At 64.8% G+C, this 10,758-nt stretch overlaps 1 protein-coding gene across 1 annotated transcript in view; it reads right to left on the reverse strand.

Moving 5' to 3' along the window:
* Positions 1-9,127, reverse strand: part of PLXND1 (plexin D1) — a 42,660-nt gene extending 33,533 nt beyond the window's left edge. Inside the window, exon 1 of the mRNA XM_037523296.2 lies at positions 7,616-9,127. Coding sequence (XP_037379193.1) covers positions 7,616-8,956 — 1,341 coding nt within the window. The 5' untranslated portion in view covers positions 8,957-9,127. The remainder of the gene's footprint in view (positions 1-7,615) is intronic.
* Positions 9,128-10,758: the final 1,631 nt, after the last annotated feature.

Below are 10,758 nucleotides of genomic sequence, written 5' to 3' on the forward strand. Positions count from 1 at the left end.
GATGGCGGCCAGTAGTTGGGCTGCTTGGGTCTGGAAAGACCCTGGGTTGCAAGCTGGAGAAACTGAGGCCCCCCAAGGAGACAATCACTTCTAGAAAGCTCAGTCACCCAAACACAGCAGAGGAATCCTGAGAGGAGCAGGGGCTGGAGGTGACAGCCAATCTCCATTTAGCTCCAGTCCCTAGTCTGGCCCCCACTTCAAGGCCTCTGCCCACTGCCTCCCCCCCCACCCCATTATTTACCGATCAGAGCAGAGAGTTACATGATTAACGCCCCACTGGGGCCTCGCTGGGCCTGTAATGGAGCTGCAAGCTTCCTCCCTCCTCCAGCGCGTGATTTATCGTGTTTCAGGGTGGAGGAGGTGGACTGGGTGGGGTAAGCTCGAAGGACTGGAGATGGGGGGCGGGGAATCCACCATCGGCAGGAGAGCAGGCCCAGCAGGCGGCCTGGTGGGTTCGGTCCAGGCCCAAACTTGGGCTTTGGAAAGAAGTGACTGTGCTCTGGGGTAGCCAGGGTCCAAATCCATGTAGCTGGTGCCCGGAGACTTTCCGGGCCTGTCCCCACGTGGGGCTGGTTGGTTTCCATGGCAATGCCCAGACCGTCATCTGAGCTGGAGAGGCCCTCGGGAGTCACCTGGTCCAGCCACAGTGGGGGCTCCTGCTCCTGCCAGCACCTGGCAGGACTGATGGGGGCCAGCAGCCACGGTGTCCCTTCTCAAAACAGATCTACTAAGTCTTGCTCTTCTGCCAAAGACTTGCTGGCCTCCCAAGGACCACAGGAGCATGTCCGGATCCTCGGCCTGCACCTCAGACCCCACACGCTCTGCCTCATCTCTGCCTGCCACCCAAACCCTGTTCTACTGCATCTCCAGGCCTTTGCCGCTGTGTGTCCTCTGCCTGGAACGCCTCCCCAGCCCCATCTATGAAAGTCCTGTGCTAATGTCCCCTCCTCCAGGAAGCTTTCCCTGATTCCCTCAGCTGAGGCTAACCAGCATGTGGCTCGGGGTGCTGTCTTCTGTCATGAATCCCTTCCTGACCATCTGAGGGTCCCTGCAGGATGGGATCAGAAAACAAAGATGAAACCCCTCTAAGACTCCACTCCAGTGAACCCTCTCCAGAAACCAGGACAGGCAGGAGATGCTTCCCTGGACGTGAGGGCCTCTGGGATGCTGTAGACCCAAGAACAAGGACCCCACACTGGGGCCTGGGTCTGGGCAGCGGCATCAGGACACCCTCAGTGGTCCCCACTAGAGCCCAGCAGGACCAGAGCTTCCCTGGCCTCAGTTTCTTTACCTTGAGAATGGACCGCTCACCCCTTCCCACTGTGACCTCATGGCCCCCTCTGCACGTGCTTGGGAGAGGAGCCGGGAGTGGAGGGGACGGCACAGCTCTGCGCCTCCTCTCACAGGTCACTCCTGTGACCCCAGGTGGTTGCCTCACACCTCTGCAGAATAGCAATAACACTCGCCCTGTCTCAAGACGACTTAAAAGTACACTGTGTGGGTCGCCCCCACTTTCTGAAAGTCTGCATTAAGCCACTTAGCTTTTATGAAAGACATACTTTGGTGTGTTTTTGCTAACTGAAAGAAACCCAAAGAGGATTTTCACCAAAAGTGGGACTAGTGCTTAACTGCAGTGTTCTGGAGGCAGCGGCACCCCGAGAGCGAGTGCGGGCCCCCCCAGGCTCCTACCCTGGGAACTGCTTTCTGCAGCCCGGGGAGTTATCACCTCGTGCCCGCTTTGTAAACTCTAGGTTCTGTGTGTTATTTGGTATGATCTCTAGGTGATGTTGGGGGTCAGGAAATGCTCGAAATTTTTCCATGTCAATGAAGGGCAATTTGTTTCTCTGCTTTAGGCCATTCGGGCTTGAGAAAGGCTCCCACAGGGACCCTCCGCTCTGTGGGGACACCGGTATGTGGAAAGCGCTTGCAAAGTGCCTGCCACGGAGTGAGGCTCCCAGAAACAACCACTGGAGCAAAAGAACAGCGCTGACGGGAGCCGTTCTGGAAATTGAGGCCAAAGAAGGGGATGGGGCCCCTTGTGCTGCCCTTCCACACACACAGTGCCTGGCCCCGGCCCATTTCCTGCCCTCCCTGGACTCACAGCGAAGGTGTCTGCGGGAGCGGACGCCCAGCCACTCAGCTCTGTCTGAGCACTTCACAGATGGGGAGACGGGGCCCAGAGGCGAGAGACGGGCGGGGGACACAGTTAGGAGGAAACAGATTCAGGATTTGAATCCAGGGAGCCAACGCCAGGGTCTGGCACTCATTCACCTCTCTGGGCCTTAACTGGCCCAGCCAGGCCCAACACAGACCCTCCGACCCTCCTCCCGGCAAACAGCACCAGACTGCGAGGAGCTGCCAGAGAGCAGGTGGCGGCCCACCCAGCCCCAGTAGCCAGCACGGCCCTGTACTGGGGTCAGTCCTGAAGAGAGGTGCCAGGACATCCTTCGAAAGGACCCACCCCTCACTCACATACCCAAAGGGTCCGGAGCTCGCTCCTGCCAGGGTCCAGACACTAGGAGCTTCCCTGCTCCCCACTTTCTCAGCAGAGCACTAGGAGCTTCCCTGCTCCCCACTTTCTCAGCAGACCCCGGCACTGCCCCCACTTACAGCCCGGCCTCTGCTGATGCACCAGCTGGCCTCCCCGCATTCTGGAACTGGGTCACGGTCAGCTCCCACTGGGGCCTGCCTGGAGCCACCATCACAGAAGGGGGTTTTGCAAGAAGGGCCTTCATCTCCACGGCACGGGGTAACTGCAGGACCCCTCAGTTGAGGGTTCATGGCTAACACCAGTGGTCAGTGGACTCTGGAACCAGACCGCCACTCTATGGGCTTTCACTCTACTCAGCGGCTGCGTGACCCTGGCCTCAGCTTTCCCCTCGGCACGCTGGGGCTAACGAGCACCTCCTGCCTCTCAGAGGGCTGTGAGCACTGTGCCTGGGAAGGGCCAGGGGCAGCTCTGCTCAGAGATGGGACTCAGCGGCTGCTGCCCAGTCCCGGGGCTGAGCAGGCACGCACCCTCCGCACACCCCTCAGGCCTCCCCAGGCCTCTGGGTCTCACCTCCCAGGGCTTGGTTTGGTCCCGTCTCCTCCAAGGGCCTGACCCACCCTCCTCTGAGCACCCCTGCCCTGCTGGCTGTTCCACGTGCTGAGCACACTTTTCTTGGGTGTATTTTCACCCCCCACCCCCACACTAACACCTCCACCTGCCACTTCCTGGGCACTGCATGTGAGATTTTAATCTGCCCACATCCTCAGACGGTCACACTGGGCCTGTTTTACAGAGAGGCCCAGAGAGGGTAAGTGACTCAGCCAGGGTCGCACAGCTGGGGGCGGAGGGGGACTGGATGTTAGCTCAGGTACCCGGGCTTCCCGCCCTGTCTGTCTGCGGTCTGGAGGGTCATCTCGGCCAAGCCCGCTGGAACTCCCTGTCCTAAGTCCCACCAGATGTCTCTGCTTCACCCTCGGCCACGGGGAGCTCACTCCCAGCCCCCAACCCAACCGCAAATGTAAAGACCAGCTTGCAAGCTCTCTCTCCCTCCACCTCCCACCAGCACTGCAGCCCCTAAATTGGTTCAGAAAACGCCTTCTCGAGACGCGCACCCACCCACTGAATGCCAGTTTAAAACTGCCGGAGGGTTTTTTTCCACCTTTACTATAAAAAGACACCTTGAAAATGCAGCATCGACATTTGCCTGTCGGTTTTCTTTTGATTTAAAAATACAAATATGGTCATTCAAAGACTGAGGGTAAGATTCAAAGGAAGTTAGACTCTGCCTTGCCCTGTGCCTCAGTTTCCCCCGGTGATGTGGCAACTTCTCAATCCATGTTCACCTCAAACCAGAGTTGAGGAAAGAGATCCTAGCTGCATGCCACGGAAGGGTATTTCCTCTCAACTTCTCTCATATAGTCCAACAGCCCCAAATGCACCCCAGTCAATCAGGAACAGAGTCAGGGCCCTCCGAAAGCTGGGAGATGAAGGTTCCTTGCCTCTGACCTCACAGCCCCAAGACTCTGGACCGGTGAACAGCTTGGGGGGTTCCTGGCAGGGTCCAGGGTCACTGAGAGAAGAAACTCATCCTCTCCCCAAGAAGCTCCCCATTGCACCCCCTACCCTGACAGCTGAACCAGCTCTGGGCCTTCCCCTCCCTGTCACCCCTACTTCTGGGGCTGTATCCCAGCATCCCAATCGATCCTGACCCCTCTGCTTCCCTCCACACCCTTAAATCAGGCCCATCACCCACCCCCCCCTCCCAACACAAGGCCTGACCACCGCCTCTGTGGCTCCCCCAGCACCTGCCTGCCACAGGGCCTGCCCTCAGTAAGTGCCCAGAAGTATTTGCAAATGAGCCAATGAGAGAACCTCTTGCAGGAAGAGGGCATCAGCCTCCCCACTACCCTCCCGGCTCTCATCTCTCCTCACCAGTCACCTAGGAACTTCCTGGAATCATATTGCAAATAACAGTGTCCACAACCACATATGCCTGCATGCTGCTCAGAGTTCTCCATGCATGAGCTCACGCAACCCTGTGACTGTCTTTAAGGGGGTGCTTATCATCCCTATTCTACAGAGGTGGAAACTGAGGTGCTCGCTCAGATCAGTCATCTGGCTGATGCCCTACATGGCTCCCCATATGCCCAGGATAAAGTCTACGTCCCCATATGGCCTGCCTGCAGCGCAAACCCGCTGCCCCCAGAGCCCCCTGTACATGCCCAGCCTCCAGTTGCAGGGTCCTCCCTCCAGGCCTTGGCACAGGCTGTCTCCCCAGCCCCGACCCTTTCCTTCTTCTGCCAGTTCCACCTCCACCTGGCTATCACTTCCCCCGGGGATGCCCCTTTTCGGGGCACCTCTGCCCAGGGCCTCCCATCACGGCGCTTGGTGCCCTGTGTGGCGTGTGCGTGGCTGCACGTCTGTCCTCTGCTGGCCTGCGTGGCCCACGAGAGCAGAAGCAAGTACACCCCACAGGGCCAGGCACAGTCGGGGCTTTGGAAATGTTTACTGAGACCTCCATCCGGGGCTACAGCCGGGAGGTGATGGGGTCTTTACTGCTGGACAACAAGCCAAAGTAGGTCGCTGTTTGCTGCCCAGGATCAAGCGCAGACCTGTGCCATAATGTCCCCCGGGGGAATGACAACAACAAAACAGGTGGCATCTGCCAGGTGCTTACTAAATCCCAGGTCCTAAGTGCTTTACCACAATTCATTCAGTCCTTCAAACAATCCTTAGAGATGCGCTTCTGTTGTTTCCACTTTACAGATCAGGAAACTGAGGCTCTGAGAGGTTAGGACACTTGCCAAGGTCACACAGCTGGGAAGGGACAGAGTAGGATTTGAACCCCGGGTACAAAGTCCAAATGCCTGGGCTATAACTGGGGAGACACAGTCCAGACCAAGATAAACGATCACTCTGTTCATTCTGCCCCTGCCCACCCCGGCCTGCGGGGCCTTGGACACATCTGGAGATGGCACTGCCTCCAGATGTGCAGGCACTGCCTGTGCCCACAGTGCGGCTGGGGGAAGGGGAGAGGGTGTGGAAGGCACAGGTAGGGTGGCCGAGGAGGGCCAGCTCGCCTTCTGGCCTGGGGTAGGGAGGAGGCCCTTGGCCACCCTATCTGTCCCTGGGGCTGTGTCCCTGGAGCAGCCCTGCCCCCTAAGGGAGGGCAGTCCCAGCCCCCTTCAGCGGAGTGAGTCACTGCAGGGGCCAGGCTGGGGACGACAGGGACCGTGGGAACCAGGACGATTCTTGCCAGAGGACAGGGGGAGGGGGAGCTGTGGCCTGAGGAATCCCATGGATCAACCCACCAGGGCCTGGAAAGGCCCAGGAAAGTCAGGGCGGAGTTGGGGGAGGGAGTGGCCCAACTTCAGCCCTACCCCAGGCAGGGTCTGCCCTTCATTGCAGCAGGGTTCACACCCCACTCACCTCCTTTAGTCCTGAGGCCCCACCCCTGCCCTGTCATGGGGGAAGTGGCTGTCTCAGCTGTGCTGGGCCGGGGTGCGCACAGCCCTGTGGGCGGCAGAGCCCCTCTCCGGGTCCGTCTCACCCACCTTGACCTTTATTTTCAGGGAGGCCGCAGGCGTGGGAGCCCGACTGCAGGGCAAGGAATCTGCGTTTTCTCAAAGCCCCAGTGTTGGGGACACCCACAGGGGAATAATTAATCTCCCGAGATTCTTGCCACAGCCCCAGGTCCACGGGAGGGGTGGGGCCGGGCCTGGGGAGCTGACCCAAGGGGGGAAGCTGATTCGGCATTTTGCTGAGGGAGAACTGAGGCTTCCTGGGGAAGTGGGGAAGTCTGGGGTTCAAATGGACTCTCTAGGCTTAGTCAGGGGTGATGGGCGTGGGGGTCTCACCACTCGAGGCTGCCTGAAGAAGTGACTGGGGGGGGGGGTTTCCTTGAGGAGAGCTGCACAAAGTTCCCTTCCACACCTGTGACATGGCCCCGAGGTCCACACACACACTGATCCCCCCACCTAACCCCTCGCTATGGCCAAATCAGCGTCAGATACCTGGGTCCCATTTGCACCCAACTGGCATCCCCTCAAGATGTCGCCCTCAGGACCCTCTCCTGCCTACTGCAGTGGGTGCTGCCCACCTCTCTCCATTCTCCTCGCCACAGCACCTGCCGCTCCCTCCCCCCACCTGGAAACAGCTACTCAGTTCCCGGCTATCAGGCAGCAAGAAGGTCTCCAGGCCTTAAGAACACAGATGAAACCACCAGCCTGGATTCAAATCCAACCTCCCCAGTAGTTCCCTGCTGTGTCGTCTTGAGCAACTCACCTAACCTCTCTGTGCCTTCTCACCTATAAAGTGGGGGCAGAATAGCGCCCCTCTCTGAGGGATGTTGTGAGACTCAGGAGTTCTCCAGTGGGTGCTCTCACAGCACTACTGTCCACCCCCAGCCCTATGCCCGGTAAGTGCCAAGAGCTCCGCCAGGGTCAGAATGAGCGAATAAAAATTGGCCCCAGGAAGACTCTGGTTTGCCAGCCGGCAGCCTCCCTGTTGTCCCTACGGTTTCCCCCACACCTGTCACACACGTCCACAGCAAACCAGCCCACCCTGTTCCTCCACACACCCCTGCTGCCTCCCCCCCCCCCATTCCTGCATGATCCAGCTGGGTAACAAAGTCTGGTCACACACCCCTGTCACTCCCTCCTTGCACCCTCGCACCTGCACACCTTCCACGTCTCTGCTAAATGCCCAACGGTGGTCTCATGCACTCAAACACTTCCCGGAACACACCTCTGATAAAGGGACGCGCTCACTGGCTGCGCAACACACACGGGAGAACCCAGCGCACACCTGGGCTGCACCAACACCTCCGGCTCTCTCCTGCCCTCACCTGGGCCCGTCGCAACCCGGCCCTTTAGGGTGGCTCCCCCCCTCAGTCACACCGAATGACTGCACCTGAGCTAGCCCCGCGCCAGAGCCCCCATCCCGGCTGCCGCGTGCGTCCTCACGTGCACACCTGCATCCCTGCAAACACACCTGTTGCCCAGAGTCCGCGCCCGGGGCCCGCGTGCGCCCATCTGGCCCGGCGCGCCCACAGCTCCGAGCCGCTCGGCGCTCGCCCCGCCCGCGTCCCCCAGGCTCCCCTCCAGCGCCCGCCGCGGGGCCTACCTGGATGTTGCGCTTGCGCTCGCAGGCCGGCCCGGTGCCCTGCACCACGCTGTCCAGCACGGCCACCACGTCGGGCGCGGGCTCCACGAAGCAGGCGGTGCGCGCGGCGCGGATGGCGGCCTGCACGTCGGCGAAGCGGAAGGCGCAGAGCGCGGCCGGGGCCGAGCGGGCGGCGGGGGCCCCCTGGGGCCGCTCGAAGACGGCGAAGAGCAGCTCGCGCGCCGGGAAGACGGACACCAGGCGGCTGTAGAGGTCGCCGCGGCCCGCGCCGCCCGCGCACTGCAAGCCCAGCTGGATGTAGGACTCGGTGAGCTTCTTGGCGTCGCCGCCCGCGCCGCGGGGCAGGCAGATGCGCGCCAGCAGGCTCCGCGCCTGGCTCTCCTTGTCGCCCGCGCGCGCCTCGCTGTTGAGCGCCAGGTACGCGTAGGACGGGGCGGCCGGCGGCGGGCCCGGCGGGTGCAGGAAGGCGCGCACGAAGCCCAGCTTGTGCTGCTCCTTGGCGCCCTGCTTGATCTTGAGGATGTTGTCGTCCGAGGGGTTGAGGTCGAAGGTGAAGAGCTTGGCCAGGTCGCCGCGCGCGTCCAGGGAGCGGATGGCGATCTCGGGCGTGTTCTCGAAGCGGTGGTCCTCCAGGCTGCGGTTGCGCGGGAAGAAGGCGCTGCCGTAGCCCGTGTACGTGGCGCCCACGAGCAGGCGGCTGCCCCCCGCGCCCGCGGCCGGCGGCAGCACCAGCCCCACGGTGGACGCGTTGGGGTGGTTGGCCGCCACGTTCAGCATGCTGGGGAACACGGTGACCGGCTCGGCGGGCGGCGCGGCGGGCGGGAAGCGCACGGCCACGGCCGAGATGTTGCCCCGGCGCCGCAGCTGGCAGAAGCCCTGGTAGATGGAGCCGCACGCGACCACCAGGCCCTGCGCGGGGTCCAGCTGCAGGATCTTGTTGTAGTTGTCAGTGAGGCGCCGCGGGTGCTCGCACGAGGCCTGGGGCAGCTGCGGGGCGTGGCACAGCGGGCTGTCGGCCACCGGCCCCACGGCCGCCTCGGCCTCCAGGCTCAGGTTGGCGCCCGACAGCTGGTACAGGCGGTTCACGGCCGCCAGGTACACGGTGCCCGCCGCGCCGTCCAGGGCGAAGTTGTTGGTGGGCGTGGGCGAGGGGAAGCGGCGCTGGATCTCCAGGGCGCCCGCGCGCGCCGGCCCCAGGAGCAGCAGCAGCAGCAGCGGCGGCAGCGGCGTTGGCGGCGCGGGGCACCGCGGCGGGGCCCGGCCTGGCGCGCGCGGCGGCGGGGGGCCGGGCGCGGCGGCCCGGGCGCGGAGGGGGGCGCCGCCCGCGGCGCGACGAGCCATCCGGGCGTGCGCGGGCTGCGCGGCGCGGCGAGTGCATGGGGCGCGGCGCGGCCGGGAGCCGGGAGCCCGGAGGCGGCAGGAGGCGGGGGGCGGGCCCCGGCCGCGAGGCGCTTCCTGCCCGCGCCAGCCGCCCCCGGCCCGGCGCCCCGGCCCCGCTCCGGCGAGCGCGCCACCCGGGGGCGGGGCGGGGGCGGCTCCGCGGCGGACACGCCCTCGCGCCCCGCCCCGCCCGCCCGCCGCGCCCCGCCCCCGGCGCCCGCGCCCCGCCCCCGGCCCGGCCGCCCGCGGGGGTCCCGCCGCCCCGCGCCCCCCGGGCCTCCTGCGCGCGCCCCCCGCCCCGCGCCCCGCCCCGGACTTGTGTCCCCGCCGCTCCCCTCCGGGGCTGGCTCGGGCGCGCGGCGGCCCCGGCGGCCTAAACGCCGCGCTCCCCGACTCCCCGCGGCGTCCTGCTGCGGCCCCGCGCGCCCCTTCCCTAGCCCTCCCGCGCCCCTTCCCTAGCCCTCCCGCGCGCCCCTCTCCGCGCCCCCCACCCCGGCCCGCCCCGGCGGCCGCGCCCCCGGCGCCCGCCCCGCGCCGCCCTCCCGCTCTCCGGCTCTGCCCTGCGGACGCGCAGCCCCCGGCGGCCCCCGCCACACCCCTGCGCGGCTCTCGGCCCGGCCCCCGCGCCCCAGGGCAGCCCACCCCTCAGAGCTGCGCCCTCTGCGCCCCAGCCCCGCACGAGGAGTTTTGCAAGTGGCGGGACGGCGGGCCCGGCGCAGGGATCGGACAGAAAACAGAACTGCTCGGCCGCGGGGCGGCTGGCGAGCCCCCGGCACCAGAGGGGCCCCAGATGTCTCCCGGGAGGCCCGTCCCGCGCGCTCGGGGCTCCAGGAGGACCAGAGTCCGCCCAGATTTAGGGGGCGGTCAGCAGCCACGAGCCCCCCCTGGGCGGCTCCTCCCTGCCCGGGGGGGGGGGGGGGGCAGCCTCTGGGGCAGGCGACGGCGGCCACCCCGGTCCCAGCCCTCCGGGCCTCCCGGACACTGGCCTTGAGGGAGCGAGCAGGGCCTGCCCCGCCGGGCACAGTGCCGCGGGCTTTCCACAGACTGACTCACTTCGTCCCCACGGCCTGCCCTGTGAGGCCGCGGCGGTGCTGGCCACCTCGCAGCCGGGCACGGGAGAGGAGGCCCAGGACGCACAGCCCGCAGGGGCAGCGCGACCCTGTCTGAGAGCTGAAGTCTGTGGCTCCAAGACGCGCTCCCCCCATTACCCCCCAGCCCAGGCCCACCCGGGCTCTCAGAACTGGGCCTGCCGCTCCCCTCAGGCCCCCAGCTGCCACAGCGGCCCCACAGCTCCTGCCCCAGGGTGTCCTGACCTCACGTCACTGTCCCCACCTGGCCAGGAAGGCACAGGGGCCTGTGTGTGCTCCACCCCCACCCCCGGGCAGGTCCTCACTCCAGCTCCCTGGCCGTCCTGCCATCAGCATGTGCCCCCCACGCCTGCCCTCCCCCAGCCCCGTCCGGCCACGGCTGTGCCGGCCGGGAGTGTCCACGCAGGAAATCCGAGGCCCGGCCACTCAAGGGACGGCCTCAGGGTCTGCCTCCCCACGTCCACCTCCAGCGGGGGGCTCATGTGCCACCTGTGGGAGCAAGTGTGGCCGGAAAGGGTGGGGGGACTGCCTGCCTCCCTGCACCTCACCCCACCCCTCCTCTGCGCCCCACTTCCAATCCATCTGTCTCCCAGCCAGGCTTATCTTCCTCTGGCTGTCCCCACCCCACCTCTTTTTGTCTGTCTGCTTGCGCCTCCTGGTTTCTGTTTCTCTCTC

The sequence above is a fragment of the Talpa occidentalis genome, unplaced genomic scaffold, assembly GCF_014898055.3.
Source record: "Talpa occidentalis isolate TD23 unplaced genomic scaffold, MPIMG_talOcc4v2.1 talOcc4.10, whole genome shotgun sequence".
Lineage (NCBI taxonomy): Eukaryota > Metazoa > Chordata > Mammalia > Eulipotyphla > Talpidae > Talpa > Talpa occidentalis.